The 24,725-nt window shown below is 41.1% G+C and overlaps 2 protein-coding genes across 4 annotated transcripts in view; one reads left to right on the forward strand and one right to left on the reverse strand.

Moving 5' to 3' along the window:
* rtn1a (reticulon 1a) overlaps nt 1–4,838 on the reverse strand; it is a 24,837-nt gene extending 19,999 nt beyond the window's left edge. The window contains exon 1 of the mRNA XM_086049964.1: nt 4,363–4,838. Coding sequence (XP_085906090.1) covers nt 4,363–4,564 — 202 coding nt within the window. The 5' untranslated portion in view covers nt 4,565–4,838. The remainder of the gene's footprint in view (nt 1–4,362) is intronic.
* On the forward strand, nt 4,110–24,374 carry lrrc9 (leucine rich repeat containing 9). Of its 3 annotated transcripts, XM_086049953.1 has the most exons (32): nt 4,115–5,066; nt 6,211–6,288; nt 7,559–7,777; nt 7,895–8,035; nt 8,120–8,183; nt 8,258–8,328; nt 8,863–9,045; nt 9,722–9,877; nt 9,960–10,123; nt 10,243–10,374; nt 10,457–10,636; nt 10,733–10,838; nt 10,926–11,061; nt 11,149–11,274; nt 11,372–11,472; nt 12,383–12,571; nt 12,639–12,758; nt 12,850–13,041; nt 13,148–13,270; nt 14,004–14,144; nt 14,226–14,403; nt 14,495–14,715; nt 15,593–15,715; nt 15,809–15,939; nt 16,045–16,153; nt 16,243–16,376; nt 17,409–17,545; nt 19,083–19,300; nt 20,246–20,314; nt 22,663–22,782; nt 23,816–23,984; nt 24,092–24,374. In XM_086049953.1, exons 2-32 carry the CDS (start codon nt 6,211–6,213, stop codon nt 24,205–24,207), a joined length of 4,347 nt encoding a protein of 1,448 aa, XP_085906079.1. In that variant the 5' UTR covers nt 4,115–5,066; the 3' UTR covers nt 24,208–24,374. The 3 variants fall into 3 exon arrangements, 2 of the variants coding, with proteins under 2 accessions (XP_085906078.1, XP_085906079.1); XM_086049952.1 differs by having other exon boundaries at nt 4,112–5,066; nt 10,733–11,061; XR_015089364.1 differs by lacking the exons at nt 20,246–20,314; nt 22,663–22,782; nt 23,816–23,984; nt 24,092–24,374 and adding an exon at nt 16,610–16,694 and having other exon boundaries at nt 4,110–5,066; nt 10,733–11,061; nt 19,083–19,092.
* Nucleotides 24,375–24,725: the final 351 nt, after the last annotated feature.

Genomic DNA, 24,725 nt, shown 5'->3' on the forward strand with positions numbered 1-24,725 from the left:
TATGATTTCACTTGCATCGCAAAAGAGTATATGCCTGAAAGTGTACAAATGCCTGCATTCACGGAAATAACCACCATAACAAACAATGCAGCTGTAGGTTTTGTGTGCAATAATCACACTAATCCCATGAGAAGTGTTGCAATAGCCTGCTCTGGGATTTACATTGCCCACCGGCATGAGAGATGATGGACACAGACAGAAGCATCGTATTTCACTTCCCGGCTCTTAAGCATTCTGGAGTAAACACAAGGGACAGTAGCACATCAAATAGTCAGACAAGGATTTACCGACATGAACAAAGCAGCGACACTCTCTTATTGTCCACTGCAATGGTAAACTGTGCAAAAACAAAGCGATTGAAATCTATATCAGTCTGAAAAAGGTTACTGATCCGTTTTCTAAGGTTTTGGGACTCAAGAAAACCATGGTCAGAGCAATTACTCACAAATGGAGAAAACAGGGAACAGCGATGGGCATTCTCAGGAGTGCTCGAACAACCAAAATTACCAAAAAAAAGAAATCCATTTTGGTGAGGCCCTATCCAGAACAGCATCCAAAGAACTGCTGACTTAATGGCCTCAGCTCAGTCGGGATTCATGATTTACAGTAACCATAAGAAAGACAACTTGGAAAAAATGGCATCCATGGGAGAGTCCAAGTTAAAAAAACAAAAAAATAACATGCTGCAAATGCTCATTTCCATCTCACATTTGCCAAACTTGATGATCCTGAAGAGAAATATTCTGGGGACTGACAGGACAAAAATTAAAAATATATATATATTTTTTTCTAACTTTAAAATTATTGGTCAGGCTTTCAATAGTAAGGTTAGATTAGTTGGGCGATGAGGACCAATGACAGTTCCCAGTCATGAAGTTGACAAAGTTGTAAAAGTAGCCTTTGATTTTGTAACACCATGAGTTGGCTTTTTCAGAGAGTTCCCCCGAGCCACTTTGTTTGTACATGGCCATATCCTAACACCAAATATTCAACAAACTTCGAGTCTATTTCAATGTTTTCAATTTTTGATCTTCAAATTTCAATGTTTGATCTTCATCACAAAGTTTGACGAGACCTTTCACCGCCCCCTTGGGAGCATCAGCCAAGCTTTCGACGTGCAGCTAAAAAGCAGTGTTGGCTCATGTGAGACCATTAAGTGCTTTGTGCACCCGAGACACGCAGATAGGAGCCAGACAGACGTGCAACAGCCTCACCTTTGTTGTCCCCGATGACATGCTGACATCACTCAGATTCATCCAGCCGGCAGATGCATTATGTATTTTAGATTTAATAAAGAACAACGGTTACATTGTGATACATGTATGCACGGCCTCACAAATTTTACCCCCCAGTCCTGTTTTAGCATTGCTCTAATTCCCCGAGTGTGTTTTCCTCAGCCTGTCTCTTACGGCTGACTGCCTTCCAGAGGCATGACACCGTCAGCCCTCAGTAATAAAATATGCCTTAAACCAAGGGGTAGTAGATTGAGCCCTATCAACTCTTCCTCGGAACAAGTGGCCACATGAATAGGAAAATCAATTACTGTAAATCGGCTAGCTACTGTAGGTAAACGTTATAGTCGGTTTTACAAACAAAAGTACCCCACAACCTATGCTCAGGCCCCACATGTGCTGCATTAGGGCCAAATAGCCATTAAATGAAAAATCAATTTAATAAATGGACTTCTAATATTAATAAAGACAGAAATTCAGTACACCACAAAAACACAATATAAAACAAGAGATTTATAGTAATAGTAGAATGTGGTAACTTTAATCTGAGGACAGTTTGGGGGTAGGGGGGTGTTATGTTTGGACCGCCTGCATTGTTGCTCCTGGCATTCGTCTTTTGCACAGAATCATTGCCGCAACGGATATTTCCGGAACGTTCACACGACGACATGACGAAAAGTGTATTTTTCTTCTTTTATAATTTATGTAAGTTAGAGAAGGAACAACTTCAAGTCACTCTAGCAGTGAAGAGGCATTCAACATGGTATTTGTTGGGCTTTTACATATTTAGACAATCGTTAAAGTGAAAGTCAATCCCCAAAAATTCTTTGGAATAATATGTTCTACAGTATGCGCCTTCACTAGTCTAAACATGCCAATGTGATTGATATTGTGTTTGTGGAATATGAGTTAAGCAGCAAAATCCACCCCTTTTTAATCATTTCAGGGGGCGGCCATTTTGTCACTTCTGTCGAATGAAAATAACATCACAGTTGCTCAGGTTTCGGACAACGACCAATCACGGCTCACCTTTTTTTCTGACGCGAAGCCATGATTGGTCGTTATCTGAGCCCTGAGCAAGTGTGATGTCATTTTCAGTTGACATTTCAGTTGGATTTTGCTACTTAACTCCTATTCCACAAACGCAATATTCATCAGAATTCTGTGTTTCACCTAGCGGGCCTGCATAGTACATATTCTTGAAAAAACGTTTGGGTTTACTTCCCCTTTAACATCATGGTGGCAAATAGATTTTAGTGGTTGTTGGGGTGGAGTGAAGAAAATTTAGGTCAGACGTGGATTGATTATTTAGATGGGCAATTCTAGACATCTGGACAGGGTACAGTTCCACTTAGGCCAAACTTCTCCTTGACCTGTTGTTATTTGAACCTATAATAATTCTCTGGGCATGTAATGAACAAGAACTTGGACTTGTTTGCTGAATCTATCACTTACTGACTAGCGAGCTCATCATTTCTGTATTTTTAACTTTTATTTCAAATACTGCATAGCAATTTATGTGCCTTAAATGATCACGTAAATTCAACAAAACATGCCCTTGTATATGATGGCTATTAAGTACGACGTGCGTTGGTCTTAGCGAGAGCCAGTTAAATGAAAATGACGGGAGCAGCAAAGGCAGGAAGACTGGCTCCTTTTTTTTCTTTTTTTTAACTTCTCATGAATTTTTCAGTGAATTCGTGAATGAAAAGTGCCCGGCACCAGTTTTACTTGCCAGTCTTAACAGTGAGCCCACATTTAAGAATAGAAACCGTGATAGGCTGAGGACAAGGAGAAACTTAGAAGGAACATCTTAATGTAGGAACATGACTTTTACGAACAGTATGAAAAAAAATGTCAACTCTCAAGTGCAACTAGAGTACGGTATGTACTTCTATGCTAGTTGTACACCTGCACAATCCAAAACAGGAACTTTTGACTTTTACCTTTGATAACAAGTTTTATTGACAATGTCAGGTATTATATTTCTCAATGTTGTTGTTGCTGTTGTTTGCTTTCTCAAAGGGCCCTGAAGGTTTTGTACTAACACTGACTGTTATTTTGAACTGATCATAATTCCCTCCCCTTGACTAAGGATTCCAGCTGAAGTAAAACATCTCCAAAGTATGAAGTTGCCCACCACCGTGCTTCACTGTACACATGCTTATGTTTGCACAAAACATACCTTTTGGAATTATGGCCAACAAAAAGTTCGACCTTGCTTTCATTGAACCATAGCAAAATGTCAAGAAAAGTCCACTAGAACGAATTTTATTTGGGATTAATCAGAGGCACTTTAAATGGCGGCTTGTTTAAGATAACTCTCATTTAACAAGAATTTGACTGTGATTGGCTAATTCTGAACCCAGCAAAAAACCCAGTTATAGGAGGGTGTACACACTTGTGCAACCACATAATTTCATTTATTAATTTCTACTTCCCCTCTCAAAGCTTCTTTTTTTCAGTTGAGTTTTGCAGGTTATAGTTCACATTAATGGTAGAATAAGTTATGAAGTTATTTACCTTGGTCTCATGTTTTTGTACTGCAAATAGGCTACCTGGGATTTTAACAGGGCTGTGTAGACTTTTTATATTCACTGTACATTTAAGAATCTGCATCTCTGCTGTGTATAATATATTTTTGGTTTTGTCATGTAGCACGGGTGCATGCTGTTAGTTTGCATTTTTGTATGATTGTGAGGTGATGGTGGCATTCTGGGATGGATTAAGTCAATTAACTCCTTACTAAAGGCCCAGGTAGCAAATGCACGGCCCACAACTGTTTTTTAAGGCAGACTTTTTTGATGCAGCTTGTGTCTGTGGTTATTAATTTGTGCATGTGTACCAAATAAAGTGTCTTGTGAAGAAACGCTTAATTGTCCAGTTTCCCATGCAGTAAGGGAGGGGCAATGTTACTTCCAGTGATAGTATGTGCAGGCCTGCAGCAGTGATGTCAGTTCATGCAGGTCACTGGTAATGCATGCTGTAAAGTGTTTCAACGCTCCTTTAGGGTTAATTGAAAGAAGTATTGTTTACACGGAGGGCTGCTACTTGTCACTGAATGAACCTTATGTTAGATTATGAATTTATTTGATAATTATATAGGTAAGGCTGCAACTGCCGGCCTTACCTGTAGATGCAGTTTCCATAGCAACCAGCCTTTTCCCATCGTCCTGGAACGGATGAAATTGTGGATCCAGGTCGTCGGCCGCCTCGCCGCTTTTCGGCTTCACTTCGTCGCGCAGAGCCGCCGTGTTGCCAAACATGCGGCCGTAGTCGTCACCGAACCACTTGCCCTCCGAGCCGAGCTCGTCGCCGGACTGCGCGGACATGCTCGTGTCGTGTGTATGTATGTGTGCGTGTCGTGGGTGCTGGGTTGGCTTGTACAGTATATGTGAGGCAAACACGCAGCAATGCGGCGTCTGTCAGTCGGAGTGTACGTGGACAGGTCCTCGGATGAGGTGGTGCGCGCGGTCGGGGAGCAGCAGGAGAGGAGCCGGCGCGATTCTTTTACTTCACTGCTCGCTCGGGCGGTGACGTCATGGTGGCCCGGAGGCTCAAGATAGCCACGCTGAAATGGCAGCTTCCTTTCTTATGGCGCCTGGAAATGGCAATTCGGCAGTAATGATAAAAGTAGTAAACATTTTGAAAAAACAAACAAACAAAAAATTACAATGAATAATTGCCAGTCTAGTGGAAAACTAGCCATGTGGCCCCCTCGCGTGGCCTATTGGTGTACGACATCTTTCAAAATGGCTCCCTAGCAACCAGACAGACAGGAAGGCCAAACATGACACTCGTGAGCAGGACGACCAAAGTTTTGTTGGACTAAAGGTACACAACTGTCATACAGCTTCTCCTGTACAACTTCGCGGTGTTGTTGTAAATTGATACATACAATGTTATATTCTCTTGGGTTTCTGTTAGCTTTAATTAGAAATGTGGGTAAGATAACAAATGCGCTGATAGGTTTTAACAACAGTGACATGCCGTCAGGGCAGCATGGCAAGCACTGAATTGAAAAAAAATTCTAATTTTTGTTTTATGAAGTTGTATTAATTTATTCCCAGCAGTTCATTTTAGATCGTTTCGGCTGCACTGATAGTAGTTACGAGACTGAAGATACCAGCATTCAATCATATCAGCAGTTTTCCATCCTCTGATTGGTTGATATATTTCATTTAAATCATTTGTCATGTTTAGAGCAATATTAATTCGGTTCCAGATGTACGTGGCATCTGTAGTTGCGACGTGATAGTGGTTGTGTTAAGAGGCCGATTAAGTTAGGAAATTCCAATCTGAAGGCCCAGGTACAGGTAAAGGAAATGTAGTCAACCTACCCGTCCACGTTGTAGCGTCAAAGTCCCGTGGTGGGCTTCATTGTGACGTCACTCTTCAGGTGCACTCGCGACGACGCCATGGCACTTTCTTTTCCGTTGCCATGGGAACTGTGTGCACGTTTCAGTGACGTGTTGAGCGCGAAAGGCTGCACGTATTGCGCGATCAATGCTTGTGACGCCTGCGAGTATCCACTTGACCTAACCCGGAGCAGCGGGCCCACGGGAGGAAATGTTAGAAATATAGGCGCTTAGGCCTATTTATTATTTGTGGATGATGTGATGTTAAATAGAGAAAGCCGGGAGCGACCATTTTCTTATGATGTTTGACGCCAAACAGCTAAGTAATCTCAAGTGATATACTGTCTTGTTGCTGTCTTTTTATATTATTTGTGTTAGTCAGTTAAATTGGTTTTACTCCAGCACTGTTAGGTTTAAATGCATGGCCACAGCAACGTATAGTAAAATGATAGATTGAATGACATACATAAACAGTATTTGTAGTGTTGTGTTATGTTGTATTATACATATGATAAGATGAATTCATTTATTTGGGATGTGTAAAGGTGAATAGGAATAAATTAATTGTTTTGTGTTGCATTGTACTAACAAGTGAACCTGCATTAACTCTCTATTATCAGATGCAGTCAACTTCTGAGAAGAAGGGTGCGGTAAAAAATGAAAAACCATGCTGTGATGAGGAGGTGGTCAGAGAGCTGGTCAGTATGAGAAAGTACTTTTTCCAAAATGGTATTTATGATCATTGTAAATTCATCTACATAATCTCATGTGATATAATAATAGTGAGGCGCAACCCGGATGCTGTGGCAAACTAGTCATTAGGGGTGCTTTGGAAAATTATGCATTTTCACTAGGCTTTTACAGGATCAGGATTTTGGAACCGATCATAGCTCAGTGAGTTTGAAAAAAAAAATCATATATATTTATATTTATTTATTTATATATATTTATATTTATGTATTTATATATATATTTATATTTTTAAACAACTAGTATTGCTATCTTGGTTCAACAGCTGTAAACAATTACATACATTTACTTATCAGCTCCGTCAACTACCTAGCTCCACATTCTGCTCCTTCTGCCTGCTCCTTTTTGGCTCATAATGGAAGCTGGCTGTATTGTACAAGTCCCAGTGCCCATAAACTGCAATGATTATTTTGTTCTACATTGTTTGTCGACCTGCACAGGACGCCAAATGTGGATGTCGTGTGTGTGCCTTAGCAGGCATATTCTAAAAGTCGTTTGGTTCTGGCGCAGATTCCCTATCTTGGCAAACTGTGTTGATTGACTTAGTATGTAATCGCGTCACGGGAATGGCTCATCTCATGTTTGGTATGACAGCAGTATATCTTGTATCCTTGTTTAGCAAAGGTTTTGTGAGTCAACCAGGCACCTATTTCCGTATTAGTTCAAACAACCCGCCTGCCTGCTGGTTGCATCCTTGGTTGGCTGAATGTGCAATCTCGGCTCACCTGTTTTCTGAAGCTGAGCAATAATTGGTCGCTATCTGAGCCCCGAGGGTGTGTGATGTCATTTTCAGTCAACAGAAGTGACAAAATGGCCGACCCACAGATGGCTAAAACGGGTGGATTTTGTTGCTTAACTCATATTCCACAAACACAATATTAATCATAATGCTGCGTTTAGACTAGTGGGCCTGCATAGAACATCTTCTCCCAAAAAATATATGTTTGGGTTGACTTCCGCTCAAACAGAATAAGCAGTACAGAAAATGGATGCATAAATCACAGTTTTTGTTCATTTATGTATACCAGGGACATATTGTGACAGGCAGAACAATTACATGCTCTTCCACTGGATGGCAGTTGGTCCAATGCACATGGATCCACTTGTTGTCATGGCTTCCTGTTAGTACATGAGCTTTTTGCTCAATGAATTGGATCTGGATTTTGCGAGTGTACTTCATTTTGTGACAGCGTAAGCATTAGCTCCATTTCCCAACAGTGCATGGCCAATGGGCTTTCCTTTGATGACCTATCTGAAGAGCCATCCAGTGTTACCTCCCTGGAGGTCATCTTGAGTGGATTTCCTCGGATGGTTGGCCTTTCGTCCTTCCCAATGCTCCGCCAGCTTCGAATACTGGGCCAGAACATAAAGCGCATCGAGGGACTGGAAAGTTGTCCCTTACTCCAAGAGCTCTGGGTAGTCGAGTGTAAGCTGACTGTGAGTTTCTACTATTTCTAACATGTGACATTCTAATAACACTTGCCTGCAATCTAAATCTTACCCTGCCGTAATCTGGTGCACCTTCTGTCTAATTTTTCTCATTGTTTCCAACAGAAAATATCTGGACTGCAGCATTGTCCTGAGTTGAAGAAACTCTACTTGTATGATAATAAAATAAGTGAAATAAAGAATTTAAAATTGCTTGTCAGCATAGAAGTCCTGTGGCTCAACAACAACTATATATCTCAAATACAGGTTTGCAGAAGTTCTAACTTTTATACAAGTCATCTTTTTAATCACAATTTCCTATATGGATAACATTTTTTCATCATCCTCAAGGGCTTGAACACTCTTCAGAACCTGCAAGAACTAAACCTTGCTAACAATAATATTCACAAGATCGGTAAGTACTTTGCGAAGTTGAACTGTTGTCGAAATAAAATACATAAGCATTTTTTTTCTTGTTCTACTTTTAAGGGGATAGCCTTGTTAACAATGTCAACCTTCACACTCTCAATCTGTCCGGAAACAAGATCAGCTCCTTCAAGGTGAGACAACTAAAAAGTTTAAATTCATACTCTAAAACATTCTTGTGGCCTTGGCCTTTGCATGTTTGAGATCATTTCGTCCATGGGGTAGGAACATTTTTTTGAGAAGAATCCTTTTTAATTCTTTCATTTTCAACTTATTTGCGTGTTTTATGTCAAGCTTGTTTAAAAAAAAAAAAACTCGATAGTCATCAGAAATTTTCTTATACCGATACTTTAGTTCATGACAGGAAGACATACAGAAGTGTTTTCAAACTAAAACTTGTATAGACTTAAGGTAAAAACAGATGTTTCTTTGGATCTTTGCAATTTTGTTGTGAAATCTTCAGGTTTTTATCTTTAGCCCAAAAGTATTCACACACAAGCCAAATTTTGAATTAAAGTGAGTTTTGTTTGAGACAAGTTGATTTGACAGCCCAATTTTCATTTTTCCCTCATTTTGCCAATTTTGTTTTTGTCAGTTCACTTTGTGTTTTATCGTTAGGCTACATCGTGTTGAGCAGAACAAACCTGTACTCTTTGTTGTCGTCTTAGGAGCTGACCCGACTAACCTGTCTGTGCCAACTGAGAGATCTGGCGCTGAGTGACTTCACGTCCACCCCCAACCCAGTGTGTCGGCTGTGCAACTATGCCACACACGTGATGTACCACTTGCCCTTGCTCTTGTTTCTCGACACCTACGACGTCTCCAGCACGCAGATCAACGAAGTAGCTGAGGTAGTGAGAAGCCCAATTTGAATGAATCGGTTTCTTTACTAGGGGAAATCAACCCCAACCCTTTTTTTTTTTTCAAGAATATGTTCCCAGCAGGCCCACTAGTTGAAACACGGAATTCTGATGAATATTGCATTTGTGTAATATGAGGTAATACACCCCTTTTTACCCATCTCAGGGGGCAGCCATTTTGTCACTTCTGTCGACTGAAAATGACATCACACCTGCTCAGGGCTCAGGTAACGACCAATCGCGGCTCAGCTTCAGAAAACAGGTCAGCCGTGATTGGTGTTGACCTGAGCCCTGAGCAGTTGGGATGTCATTTTCAGTCGACAGAAATGACAAAATGGCCGCCCCCAGAGATGGCTAAAAACGGATGGATTAACTCTTATTCTACAAATGCAATATTTATCAGAATGCCTTGTTTCAACTAGTGGGCTTGCATAGAACATATTCTTAAAAAAAATATGCGTGGGTTGACTTCCCTCTTTAAATTCTGATATTCCTTTGAGGTGAGTTAGGATAATACTTAGCAACTGCTTCTCTAGAGTTGATTTACGCGATGAGCGATGTGCGCTATTGAACAATTACTTTTCCGAGCTTTGGGTCAAGCATTCTGTACTACATACTTTCATGCCTGTATTTGAAGGCCTCCAGGGTGACATGTGCTTTCTTTTAGTCCACTGTAATGAAGAAGATGATGTTTTACAACATGCGTACGCGCACCCCTCGGAGGAATCTCACAGAGACGTTGCTGCGACTTCTCAAGAAAAAAACCGCCTCCTTGGAGTCACCTAAAGAAAGCATTCGGTCACTCAATTACACCTTAAAAAATGTAGGTACGCCTCCAGACAACGCTTCATGGATGTCATAAGAGTAGGTTATTGACTTGTAATCCTTGTGTGGCACATCCCCAGCTTGAACGTTGTCTTTGTAAGAAGCCTTTACAAGATGCATACAGTCACCTGAAAGAAGATTTAAGCACGAAAGGTGACAGCTGTGACCCCTCCGCAGAGCAAATACTGAGAAAGATTGAAGTACTACAGCAGAGACTGGCAATTTGGACCAGGAGGCTGCATGAGTTAGTTTGTGTAGTCATATTTATAATTGACAAGATGTCAACCTTTGTACATTTTCTCCTCCTACAGTGTTGTCATGTTTTTTAAAGTGCAAAAATTGCCTCGCTTTTCCTTTCTTCAGGATTGAAAGCTGGCATCAACACAACGTGTCCCAAGCAACAGAAACGATGGAGGACACTGTGTACTTTATGTCAACAGAGCTCCACAGTGTGGGAAATATTCGCATGGAAGAAGGCAGCTCCACGGACCCGTGGTACTGTACTTTTGTGTTGCTGCACTATTGTCCATGTGTGTCCCCCCCCCTTTACCAAGCTCGTGTGCCGTGTCTGGCGCAGGTTCATTTCCTGCTGCGACCTCTTGCTCTCTCGATTTTCTCTCTCGGATTTCATGTGTCACGGCATAACTGGCATCAAGATCAACAGAGTTGTCCGCATCCACAACACCGGGCTGAGGCTTCGCTTTAAGGACAAACTTCAATCCCTGCTGGCCAGGGAGGATTCGGTCACCTTGGCACAGTAATCAATCAACACTTGGATTTAAAGCAAACCTGTGGTTTTTTTTTTGTTTTTTGTTTTTTTACACACATTGCTTAATACAAGAATGTCACACAGGAATTATAAGCGACTACTTGAGCACTTGTTCTACGTCGGTGACTCGGACCGTGAGGACTTGTTGAGCATCCTGGAGGAAGGCTTCAAATCAGCAAAAGAATATAAAGTGCCGTATCACTTATTAGTCATACATTTCCATTCATGTAAAAATACAGAATGCCGAAGTTGTGATAGTGTTTTCCCCTCAAAACAGGCCCTTGGGAAAGAAGCAGCAGTGCCTTTATCCAACAGTCTGATTGTGAGCGAACAGCCAAGAATTGAGTATTCATTACGTCGTGCTGTGCAAGGGTGCTCCAATATAAGAGCCGATAAAATCCCATTCCGATCTGGTGTGTGAATTTGGTTCGGAAAGCAGAAATGTGAAATCATCCTAGCTGTAACTGACTATGGGTAAATGCTACATGTTTATCCTGTAGGCAGAGTTATCGTTTCCAAAGTGTTTCTGGGCCACAGCATTCCACTCAGAGAGGGAGAAGTGGTAAACAGAAGGACTTATCCCCGCGCCTCATCTGTATATCGGAGTGTGCACACCAAGCATCGAGGTACATCACATACTCTATGTGAGAATACATATAAAGATTATTATGACTTTTTTTTTTAACTCAGCCTGCTTTTGTTTTTTTGTTTTTCTTTGTCTAGATGGATTACACACTACAATTCCCAAAGGGAGACAGTGGTTTGTCTTTGACAACGACCTTGTCTTGCCCGAGTACATGATTTGTTTTGAATACCTCACTGGAGTAAGTGGCAGTGTCTGCAGTTGCTATTTGTTTCTGTCAGATCCACTCATCAGAGTATGGAGATACTGTAAACTGCCTAACTTGTTTCTTTGCTCCTCATTTTATCAATGCAATTTGGACAATTGAACACTTTTCCAACAGTGAGAAAGCAACCTCTTCTCTTCCAGTATGACCACATTGCACAAAGCCAGGTCCCTAAAAAATGCTCGAAATAGTTATGTGTGGAAGAAGTGGACCTCAACACCATCAAACACCTTTCGGATAAATTAGAACAGAGATTGTTAGCCAATCAGTGGCCTCCAACCGCAAAAAATAGTGATAGCTGCTACAGGTGTAAGGGGCAACCAACTCAATTTCTTTCCTCCCAGTGTCCCTGTAGCTTTGTCCATAGGCTGTTAAAAAAAAAAAAAAAAGTCGACCAGGGGGACCTTTAATTCATGACAGTGATCTTTTACTGATAATAACCTCGAGCTGTCATTATTACAGTAGGGGTGCATGATAACAGTTTTTTTTCCCACCAATAACTTCCTGCTTCTCCAAACTGATACCATTAACTGATCGTAGGGCGGGGCCAGGCCATTTCACGGTGGAACCAATACAATGGAAAAACAGCTTTAAAGTGAAAGTAACCTGACCATGTTGGTGTATTTGAGGCAGCTTTTCTTTTCGGTCCAGTTTTGGTGATATCGGACCGATGAATGTGACGTCATTTTTTCCCCCCAATATCAGTCTGATAGTTATCTCTCCTTCCCTAAATTCGAGTAATGTAAGTATGAGAAAAATACCTTGCAGGCCATGAATATAATTCAAGTGAAAAACAGTAAATCCGACGATAATTACGCATGCCCTGTGCCGCCTGACATGCGATTTCGTTTTGCAAATGGTTGCTAATGGTGCAAACCTTTCAAAGGGCAATGAGCAGCCGACATCACTGGAAGACGACTGCATGCATGTCCTTGACCCTCCGACCTACGACACCTCATTGGACAAGCAAGCCGTCAACATGGAGCCCGTCATGGACCCACAGCCCAAGTTGTCCAATTTGAATGAGCGAGAGCTCTTAAATGTGTCCGGTGCCAGTGTCCTCCGTGACATCACTGTAAGGTTTATTTTTAGAGTCAAGGTAATACGTTCAGCCTGTTGTTGACTGTACGTTCGCTGTTAAGGTGCTGAACCTTCACAACAACAGTCTGAGTAGTCTCAAGGAGATTTCCTCCCTGCCGGCTCTTCGCCGCCTCACCCTCAGTTTCAATGAGCTCACTAGCCTCAGTGACATCACTCACATGGTATTGAATCCAAAAAATAAAGTCACAATCAAGTGGTATTTTAACTCATGAGGATGTCTTCATTCTATTCCAATTATGTCTCCCTTACCAGCCCAATCTGGAGTTTTTAGATGTCAGCTTCAACCAGCTTGTGAGCCTTGAAGGTCTGCAGGGGTTAAAACAGCTCCATCATCTTGATGTCAGCTGGAACCAGTTGACCAATGCCAGCAAAGATTCCACCGTGCTCAAATTACACACACCTGCGCTACAGATGCTGGAAACACAACACAACCCATGGAATAAGGTGCTTCCAGGAATAGAAATGTAACAACAACAAAAAAAACCCTACAAGTTTTCGAACTTGTACAGATATAAAGAGTGTGTACTGAATGTTGCTTTGTTCCCCGCAGCCAGAGGACGTCCGAATGACCATATTGAGCTTTGTGACGCTCAGAAAACTCGACAACACGCTGGTTACCGAGGAAGAACTTGCTGAGGCCGTTCACAAGACTACAAGAACCAATATCAACCAGGTTAGTTAGCATTTAGCACTTATACATGCTTCTCAATGACATATAATACGGTAAACACATTTCAACATTTGTCCCCAAGTTTCTGGAAGCTTTCCTTCGGAAGCTGATCTGGGGAATTTAGGGAAATATACCAAATTTGGATTGCTTCACAGAGATTCAATGAGACATTTGTTTGAACTGGTTCACTTGATTTGTGAATAGTATTCCAATGGTTCCTTCAATGAACAAGTATTACTATGAAACACACGAGAAATTCACCTACGGTAAATCTCCATAAAATCTCAAATTAAATTTTTAACTGAGGTTATTCTACAATTGCTTCTTTTTTTAAAAACATTCAAAATTGCTCTTGTAATCTAGCAAATGTCCTGTTTATTCACGTTAATTCAAACTTCTTCACATGGTAATTCAATGAGTGAGCAACTCGCGGAATACCTAAAAGCTATTCAATAGAATATAGTAAGATCATACACATGCAAAACGAATGACTACTTTCTTTTTTTTTTTTAACTCAATTTGGATTATCCTTGTTATATGATAATTGTTATTGTTGTCATTGTGGAAACTGAGCATTATTATCGTTTTTCATTCATTCATTCGGACCAAGCTCTTGTCATATAGATCCTACGCAATTGTCCATGTGATCCTAATGTTTAGTACTAAACGGCACATTTTGCTTATTTGAAACAGTTATGTTTAATAAAAAGAATGCTTGACACTTCTGTGCTGGCAGGAAATTCTTATTGCTTGCTCACACACCAACAACGAACGTCCCCGTAGTCTCAGCCTGGTGTCAACAACCCAGCTCCTCTCTGAGCTCATTCCGCCACCCAGAGACCTAAGCCGAGACCTGCAGCCGGACTGGGCCTCAAAGGTCAGTCCAATCAGTCAAGGAAATCCTCAGTGTTCCATGCATTCATTCTTCAAGTGATCACGGTGGCTGAATTTGCAACAGATAACCTCTCTGAACCTCGACAACCAGAAGATTTGTCAGATGAGCCATCTGGATGGCCTCGTCAACCTGCGCTGGGCTTCGTTTAATAATAATTACATCGGTGAAGTGGAAGGTCTTGATTGCTGCATTAATCTGGAAGAGCTCTCCCTTAATAACAACAACATCAGCACACTCAGCGGTCAGTCTTCCAGAGGACTTGATGATAAAACAATACTTCCTACTGTGAAATACGACAGCACGACTTTCCCGTATGTTTTCTCATCCCCTAGGTCTCTCACAGCTACAGAATTTGAATAAACTCAGCATGGATGGAAATCAGCTGTCCAATTTTGACGCCATTGTCCTCGACCAGCTCCACAATTTGACGTTTCTGTCCGTGGAGAACAATCTCATCACTTCCCTGCATGGCATCCACAGATGCTCTGCGCTTCTGGAGCTTTATGCTGGCAATAATCATATTTCTGTGTCAAGGGATGTCTACTATCTCAAGGTAAACTTGTAATTTAAACACCAAACACGCATACTGTATCTAATCAATTCAATACATATCGTCATTATCCTGACCAAAATGATCACACTTACAGTATTGTCATGGTCTTGCTAAAAGAAAAAAGAAAGAAAAGAAGAAAAAAAAAACAAAAACACTATTTAGAATACAGTGTAAAATCAAGCCGGTATTCTTTTTGACTGAGATTTTAAACAGCAACAGCCAAAATGAATATTCACAAATTCAAGTAAAGGACTTTACTTTTTTTTTTTACTTTTTTTTTTTTTTTTTTTTTTTGGGAAGACACACATAGAGCGAATTGTGTTTGGGCTCTATTAAAAAGTGAATGGAATGAATGAAAAGGTTATTAATTATTTACATTTTAAATAGATGCATATATTTGACAGAATAAACAGTGTGTTCAATGCAAATATTTTTGGGTAAAAAAAAAATAGACACGTGAACATAAAAAAACAAAATTAAATCTTTTTGTTTTGTATTTTTCTTAAGCCTACTAGATACACAAATATACTGATTACTGCCATTTAAGTGTAATTGCATATTATTGTATAGATATAATGTAATTTGATGCTGATTTGATGACACATTTGTTTTTATCCTAGTTTTTAAAAAACGTTTTGCCAATTTGAGGACTTTAATCCAGGTTTTCACTTTTTCTACTCCAATACTGAATAGAGACCCTTATTGTGGTTTTCTCTTTTTCTTGTTTATTTCTAAATGTCACACACATATCATCTAGTTCCACTGGCTCCTTACCTCCCTCACTCACGTGTGGGCGATAAGTGTACAGAACGCTTTTTTTTTTTAACAACTTTATTGAATTGAGAATCTTCTAAGAACAAAATGTCTATGTTATTAGGTGTTGGAAAACCTCATCATCTTGGATCTGTACGGGAATCCATTATCAAAGAACCTCAAGAACTATCGTATTTACGTGGTGTTCCACCTGCCATCTCTGAAGGCCCTGGATGGAATTGCAGTAGTACGTGGCAACAGAAATGATGGCGGATATTGGAGTCGCTGACATAATTGTCATAGATTGTGTGTGTGTGGTTTTTTTTTTTTATACCCTCAGGATGCAGCTGAATGTGAAAATGCGAAGGCCATGTTTGGAGGACGACTCACACCAGATCTGGTAGCAGAGAAATTGGGCCATTCACACTACGCTACCATCACCTACCTCACTCTGAACTCCTGCTCCATCAGGTGGTCTTTTCAAATCAGATGTATTTGTAGTACCGGTACGTGGCTTTTTGAAGATAAGGCTGATTTGGAAAAAAAAAAAAAAAAAAAAAATCTCTTTTCCAACAGGAGTGTGGACCTGTCTCCAACAGACCTGTTCTTAAACGTCCACACTATCAACTTAGATCACAACAACCTCACCTGCTTCTCAGGCCTCATCCACCTACCCAATGTCAAAGTACAAACAAGAGGAATGAGATGAATGACAACTTGATGAGTCGAGGGCAAGATGAAAGACAATTAAGTTATTCATTTACTTTATTACAGGTCCTGTGTTTAAGCTACAACCGCATTGAGTCCATCCTGCCGAGGCAGAAGACATTTCTAACAAACAGACAGATGTTACACAACAAAGTGCACTCCAGTGGCTATGGCCAACAGAGCTTATGCAAAGGGAGCAGGTAATGCGGCAATTAGATTCATGTAGTTGGTACAGTGGAATGACAGACAGACACGGCTGTCTCACAGACCGGGTATATCGTGATGAGTGGCGCCCAGTCCAGGATGACGTTTGCCTTCCACTTAAATTCAGCTGGCATAGGCGCATGTTCCCTGTGAACCTGAGTTCATTGTTATTTTAAATACCTGTATGCGCAAAATAATCCATCCTTTTTCTGCCGCTTATCTTGTTCAGGATCACAGGTGAAGTGGAGCCTAGCCCAGCTGGCTTTGGGTGAGAGGGGTTATACATCCTGGACTGGTCGCCAGCCAATCACAGGGTACATAGAGACAAACAGCCCTTTACAATCACATTAACACATATGGACGTTTAATTGTCTTTAACTAATATGTGGGGTGAAGCCGGAGGGAACCAACACCAGCACAGAGACAACATGCAAACGCCACACAAAAAGGTCCGATTGGAATCCCGATCTTACTGTGGGGAAGACATGTTGATCACATATGCCCAATGAATGAGAAAAAAAATAAAAGTGTAAAAGCATGTATTAAAGTTAAGTTAAAAAGAAGTGAGGATGTCGAAGTTGAATAATTAATTTCATTTAATGCATTATTTTGTAATCTTTTTAAACCTGCTCATACGCTTGGAACATTGTTTCCCTCTACAACCGTTAGGGGGCAGCACCTACCAGCAAATGGTTACAATTTTTATTCAGTTGTGTCCATATTTGGGTTGAAAATATGAACAGTAATGGCGCAATGTCTATAGTACAAAGCCTATCAACACTTAATTTATTTATTTTTTTATCTAAAATATGTGTTTGGTACGTAATCAAAAATCCTTTATATAAACTGCTTGTCATTTGGAAAGCATTTACATGTTTTATTGTGACTAGGTGATGTGTAAAAAGTCAAAACATCATACCTGCTGTGATTTTTCTTGAGGCATTTCATTCTGTCCTTTTGGTGACATAAGACAGCAGGAGGTGTATATTTAACCCGGGCAGTTACAAAAGCCTCTTTCTTTTGTGAAGGCACCTTACACCGACCATCATCCTGGAGCCTCTGATGAGCAGCCTGGAGGTGCTGCATTTGAGTCACAATGGCATCTCCAATATGGCCAATCTGGAGCTCAGCAGGCTCACCAATCTTAAAACGCTTTTCCTTCAAGGTAGGTAAAAGTGCACCGACTGCCGCCTGTGAAAAGGTAAACACCGAAGCGCTAAACTCAAAGCCAGGTGCATGATGGGGCTTGAGAACAAAAGAGCCAGTGACTTTCTTTACAACAGCTTTTGATAGACTTTCACTGAGAAGCGCTCCATCACGCTGATTGGTGCCACAAAGGCCGCTTTTCTTGCCCCCCCATACACTCCATTTTCTTGAAAACCTCTGAGTTGTAACTTATTTTCCTGACTTATTAAACACCAACAAACAAATAGCAGTGACTGTTTTATCGCCTTATATATTTTTATTTTAACTTGGGGTGGGGATGGCCATTTGACTACATCAACTAGGAGGTTGGTGCCAGTGTCGTATTCAGCGGAATAACGTTGCCCTTGCGGGCATGTAGGCCGTAACTGATGAACAGTACCTCAATAGAATCAACAAATCAATCCCGCTTAATCACCATAAAGCTTAACCAGCAATTCATTGCCTAGTCCAGTGATTCTTTTAAGTCTGGTACATGAAAGAATCTTTTATAACAGGTTTCTAACATTTATTTGGGCACAGTTTCATTTGCATTTTATATGCAATACATTTTAATTAGTCATAAGTGTGTTCTTTTCATTTTCCAATGTTAATGTTCAAACTGCATAATGGCTTACAATATTCTGAAATATACTTTCTAGGAATTAGGCCTCTGCCTCATTTTTGATGAACCCTTATGCTATACAGTATGTATATATGTTACTGTAATTTGATGGCCATTATTGTGGTACTTGGAGAGTCAAGTTTTTTTGAGGTGGTGCTTTTTGTAAAAGATTTGAGAACCACTAGTGTAGTCCGTTGGTATGCCAATGGAGCTTTCATGTCGACACATAAGACACATAACGCCAGAGTAAGAGTTTTTGGGGTTTTTTTTTCTAAACACTAGCTTATGAAATGTTTTCATATCAAGGCTCCTCCTAAAAGTGCTTGAAATTCTTGGATTTGAACATTTGTAGCGCTTTAAGTGCTTTGAAATATGCTTTTGTAAGTCATTGTTGACAGTATTTGGGCGAATAGTTTTCTTGTTTAATGAAGAAATGAAGGCTTGCGGGTATAAACCTAGACAGTCGTACACAGTACCTGTACATGTTCACTTCAATTTCCACTGCTTCTGCTGCCATGAAACATCATTTTGTTTGTAGCATAATATTTAGTGGAATACCTTGAAAGAATCATTTCTAATATACCCAGTATGTATGTTCATAGCCAAAAATGTTGGGAGTTTAATAGAGTATGTGTTCTACTAACTTTTTTGGCATGTTTCCATTATAATCTGCAAAATATGATAAGAAAAAAGATCACACACACTGAATAACAAAGTTAGTGAAACGCAAGAATTGAGTGGCTGCCAAAATGTGACCCGCCACTGTACATGTTTAGATGAATACGCAATTTAGCGACAGTTTAAAGCTGTTCAAAAGTGATGATGCTGGACGCTTTTAATATTCATCCAGGGAAATGATGTAGTGCGTGACGCTTGCTCTTCCCACTCCTTCCAGGGAATGAGATCAGCCAGGTGGAAGGTTTGGAGGGTCTGCATCAGCTCAGGGAACTGGTGTTGGACAGGAACCGGATAAGGGCCCTCTACGAGAACTCTTTTGTTTCCCAGAATGCCCTGCTGGAACTGCACCTTACAGAGAATCGCATCCGGGAGCTCAACCATCTGTATCCGCTCATCGAGCTCCGCAAACTTCACCTCGGGATGAACAAGCTTCAGGTATGAATTAGACCCCCGCTCAATGACTATCAATTTGAATGTGAATCTGTCTCTGTGTGTGCGTGTGTACACATTTGTGTCTGAAGTCAGCTGGGATAGGCTCCAACTCCCTGTGGCCTCGAACAGGATAAAATGTAAAGGAAACGGATAGCTGGGCACACTGAAACTTGCCTACACATTTTTTTTTTTATTTTCAAGTGTTTTTGTAGTAGACCACTTTAATGTCTGATGGAGATTTCCAGTACCCATGAAATTTTGATTAGCTGTTAATGATTGGTTGATATGGACAAGGTGGCAAATCAAATGCATTTTTTTCCCCTGCATGCAGCAAAGTTATGCATAGAGCATAGTAATCATGATTCGTTATCCCCTACTGTGCAATGTGAGGGTTAGCATTAAAGGGGGCTACAGCATGGTTGAAGGTCAGGGCAGTGTGTAAGGAGACAGAGGGGACAATCAGTGAAACATGTAATCAGCTTCTCCGTCTCCATCTCCTTCTCACCATGGGGGAGTGATTTGCACAATTTAGTCTGCCAATCCCTCTTACTTTGATGTATTTAATTAAGATGTAAAGTATGGCAGTTGTTCCAGCCGTGAGGGCGTCTCTGAATTCCAGCCAAGCCCAACCATCAACCTGGCAAATCATGGAAAACCTGCCCCTCCCTTCCCGTTGCTCTGTTGCGTGCCCAAACTCTCATGCGATTAAACATGTAATCCCTCCCATCAGCTGCTTCTATCCTGCCTGCACCAAAAATTATGATGGGTTTCAGCCCCGATACATATGCCTCTATTATCCCAAACATATCCTTCTTCAATCAGAAGGGGACCCAAGGTTCGGGAGGAATGAAAAATAATACGTACAACATTTACAGTACACACACACATTTATATATGTATAAATATATATATTATATATAATACTTTTTTTCTCCCATTTTTTTGTAGGATATCTCAGAGCTTGATAAACTTGACGTTCTTCCCGCGCTGACGGAACTCTCCGTTGTTGGCAATCCGGTGAGTTTGTCCATATGTTAGTACATTCACTGGGACACAGGATAGATAGCTACTTTTGAAAACAAGCCAGTTAAAAAAAAAAAAACGTTTGCGCAACTATTTTTAAGTGAGATGGTTGGTAACAAAAAATGTTTGCAATATATCAGATTATCAATTTTGATCATTTTTGGGTCATTTTGGTTTGCCCTCACGGGCCACATAAAATGGGCTGGAAGGGCTGAATCTGGCCCCCGGGCCTCGTGTTTGACACACGTGAATTAAAACATTTGATTTACCCAGACGTGTACAGTATATTCACACATCATGCTTTGAGGTGTTCTGTCATATGTTCAATGAAATACTAAAGACACCTGTGGCTGTCACTATGATGCTGCGAATTTCTACGAGTCTAAAACTCCCAACACAGGATACCTCATTAAATGTATTCAAGGTGTTTTATAAAAACCGTGAATACATTTAATGAGTAACCGCATGTCCTCCAAAGGCAAATGGAATTCGTTGTAATTCATGTTGAAATTCCAACAACATATTGAAGTGGATATAGGTTTATAACACCAGTGTTCAAAATACAATCCACCTGTGACATGACGCATGTTTTCCCTTTTTGCGTTCCTTTTTTAATTTTTTTTGTCTACGCCTTGTTTTCCACTTGCTGCATTTTTATAATTGAGTCAAAAATGCACACTGTGTACTCCTTTTGATCGTGTCTGTTATAGTCTACCACTTAAAATGCCTTTTCATTTCTCGTGAATGCCATTCTGAACCCTGAAAACACACAAACTGGAATAGCTAACATTAGACTTACGTTTAAGATTTAACATAGTCTGTAGTGCACACCATGTTCAAATTTGTATTTTTGAAGTTACGAGCAGTCGCTTGGTCACTTTCTTTGCTTTGTATTGTGACCCAAACTTTGACGCCGCCGCTCAAGTGAGGTGAAAGGTGAAAAAAAGGAGAGCGAGTCGCCAATGCACTTTCAGACATTTATTGGATAGGACAAACGGGCAACTACAAAATGAAAACACCCGCAAGGAGTGTGCGGAACACGCTCGCACTGAGCTAACTGCGTGATAAATTGACAATCGGCTCTTGACATCACACACTAGGCCTCGCCCTTTAAAGACCTGAATACTGTTTTTTGGCATTCACGTTTATTATGGTGGAACATTTTAACAATGCTGTTTTTCTCTGTTAAAACCATGTATTAAATATTGGCGTGACTGGAAGAGATTTATGCTGTTTCAATTTGTCATCTGGGAAAATGTATTTGTAATACAAGTCACTGTTATGAGCTTGGTCACACAATTAATTCAACTTGTAAGTTAAGGTACAGCAACTCTAAATGAAGTAGATAAATAAACTGTTTCATATTCATGGTTCGTTTGCCTTTCTTTTAGCATAAACCTAACCTATAAGACCAAAATATTCATGTGTAGTAAATATGATATTGTTTATTGTAATGAAGGCTATTTTCACCCTTGTTTTAGTTAAATCATTCATGTGAAGGGGACCTTGAAAAATAATCGCATATGTGATGGCAATCACAATATTGAGGAACACACACACAACTAGGTTATTTTCCAAAATGATACATAATGATCGTTCAGCCCAAATTTACATTCCTGTCCTGCCATCTGTCTCGCGTTACACGTCCACCTTGGTAAAACAGCACGATCAAAAGCGTGTTTTCAGGCTCACTTCCTCTCTGAGACGATCCGCAACACTGACCCAGTGTTGCTCTGCGCTCCCAAATTAAGCGATTACATGATGGGCCGTCTGCTGTTCCTCAAACTGGCCGGCATCGCAGACAAATCCGGTGACCAAATGGCGAGTGCTGTTGGCCCGCTTACATCACCCATCTGGAGCTCGTGGATCCGGCGTGGGCTGAGCATGTATGTGCTGTAGCCCGCGGATGATGGAAAAGGCCGCGGGGCCACGCTCAGCTGTGGCAGCCTTGTTCCCTCTGGAAACCCCTCCCCACCCCCCGCCCCCCTTTCTCTTCCCATTGGGGTTAATCCTGCCAAGGGGTAGAGGCCAACTACCGCCCTTGAGACGATACCTCGCGCTGTTGACCACATGAGATCACTGCTTTGCCCGTATTCCCGTGCCAAAATCTGTCCCCTCGCTTCTGGACTTCGACTGGCACTCACTCAAAGCTTAAATGCAGTGGCCTGTAGGAACATAAAGTTGTATGAGCGCACAAGCGTGATGTTTAATAACCCTTTCGGGACTCCACACAGCATCACAAATATCTCAAGGCAGGCGCCAATATTGCAAAGTATGTTCAAAAAGAAATGTTTGGGTAGGAGTGATTTCTTATTGCTTGCGTTGTGACTTGTTACTTTCAGGTGGCTCGCAACTCTCTCCACAGGCCTGCGGTGATGCGCAGTCTAGCTCAGTTGCAGGTACTGGATGGCATGACGGTCACCATAGAGGAGAGAACCAGAGCCGAAATTACAGACACAACAGTGAGGACTGCACACGTCACGAATAAGTGCAGAGAAGCACACACTACTCACATCCAATGTCTTCCATACCATTTCCAGCAGTCTTTCTTCTCCTTTTCAGTCGACAGAAGTGACAAAATGGCCGCCCCAGAGATGGCTAAAAAATGGGTGGATTTTCTTGCTTAACTGATATTCCACACACACACAATATTAATCAGAATGCTGTGTTTCAACTAGCGGGCCTACATAGAACATATTCTTTAAAAAAAATTGGGATAACCTCAGCTTCAAATGCGGTTGTTGTTTTAACCATATATGATGTTTTCAGTTGACTTCATATAATTCCAGTAAATTCAGACATATCCCTGTAAATGTCCGTAATTTTGCAACCCTAATGGGCCTTATCAAACACGACTTAGTCCAGCATCACGCACACATGAACAGCATCCACACGAATAAGGGAAAAGCACAGATCAAACTCTCTCCGTCTTAGCGAATGGCTGCCCATGTAATGAGTGGAGTGGCCAGTGCAGTAATTCTCCCGTAGCCCTGAATTAAAAGCAGCCTAAGCCTGCTGGCATCATCTTGCTGATTAGATGAAATGTGCCCGGCCGATAATGCACCAGTGGATTTACTCCCTATTAGCCAGGTCAACGCGACCCCTCTGCCCGCTAATCGGACATGTGGAAATGCCAGAGACGGGATCCCGAGTTCTCTTATTAGAGCAAAAACCCCATAAATGCCATCTGAGTCGCTCCTGCATTTGCTTTATTTTAATTTCAAACGTTGCCATTGATGAGTAGTAACGACTGTCCCCTGATTGACAGATTCTCTAATATGTGGAACAACAAGCAATCTAATCGCCAATCCTGTGCCCAGAGTGTGAATGAAGTGGACATAGCATAGTGACAGTAGTGGAGGAAGACAAGCAGTTAGGTTTCATAGAGGAGCCCTTATCTTTGACTGACCCCTAAAGTCGGACCCTTCTGCTTGAATGCGTTGAGAATTTCCCTTTAGCCGGCTAGCCTGATGCTTATTTGATATTTCTTCCAAGCAATGTGAGGAGTGTCGTGCGGCTTCCGGCCTTGAAACCAATCAGCCTGGACTGATGACCTACATGCCTGTCAGAGGGATGTCCATGACGGGACTGCAGAGCCTCATTCACGGACACGACATGCTCCCAAGTAACAAGGATGAACCCCAAGTTCAGTACACCTCCAAAAGTGAGCACTGGTTCCTTCCCCCCCCCCCCCCCGCTATAATTGAACTTCATGTGAGCTTGTTATGCTTTGGTTCACTGGATGTAAAGCTGTGTTTTCCTCAATGCCAGACAAGAAGTCCACAGAGAAAAATCCTTCAAGCTTCCATGCCGACGTGAGCTCCAGACAGGCTCGGAAAGCAAGAAACAACTTGATAGCGCCATGTCCCCTTCCCCATGGGAAGTGAGAACAACACTTCTACAGTTCCGGAACAAAGTACCAAGTTGATTAAATTCTACAAATGTGTTTTTTTTTTATATTGTGAGGATGTCTCTTTTAAATACGTGCAGACTCACCATCAAGAATTTAGAGCAGATTTCTTACGATTTTGCCTTTATACACCACCGTAGTGAATGTTAAATAAACAATGATATGAACAAGGGGTCAAGGTTCAGCTTCATTTAGGAGGTTCCACTAATATATGACGATTGCCATTTAAATACACTTACAGATCTTCAGTTAGTAGACATGATTTGGATGATAGAGAAGACAAGTGAAGGCTATATTTCATAACAGGTATCAAGTTGCCATTTTGTAGTTTGACTGGAGATATAAATATGAAGTCCGCGAAGCTCTCAGTGTGAGTGACGTCTGGCATCTGGTTAAAAAATGTAAAAAAAAATTCTTTTGATAAAATTGCAAAGGCCCTTGGTATGGCCAAAGCACCAGTTTGGTCCGTTTGGTACACTATGGCAGTGGAGAAGT

This window comes from Filicampus tigris, chromosome 13 (assembly GCF_054856515.1).
Source record: "Filicampus tigris isolate MCC_2025a chromosome 13, RoL_Ftig_1.0, whole genome shotgun sequence".
In the NCBI taxonomy this organism is placed as follows: Eukaryota; Metazoa; Chordata; class Actinopteri; order Syngnathiformes; family Syngnathidae; genus Filicampus; species Filicampus tigris.

Excerpts from the sequence above, each read along its gene's own strand:
- lrrc9 (XM_086049952.1), top strand. The coding sequence starts at position 6,211 with ATGCAGTCAACTTCTGAGAAGAAGGGTGCGGTAAAAAATGAAAAACCA. Across the intron at positions 10,637-10,732 it reads GATTCGGTCACCTTGGCACA|GAATTATAAGCGACTACTTG; the intron begins GTAATCAATCAA and ends AATGTCACACAG. Across the intron at positions 16,377-17,408 it reads AGCTTATGCAAAGGGAGCAG|GCACCTTACACCGACCATCA; the intron begins GTAATGCGGCAA and ends TCTTTTGTGAAG.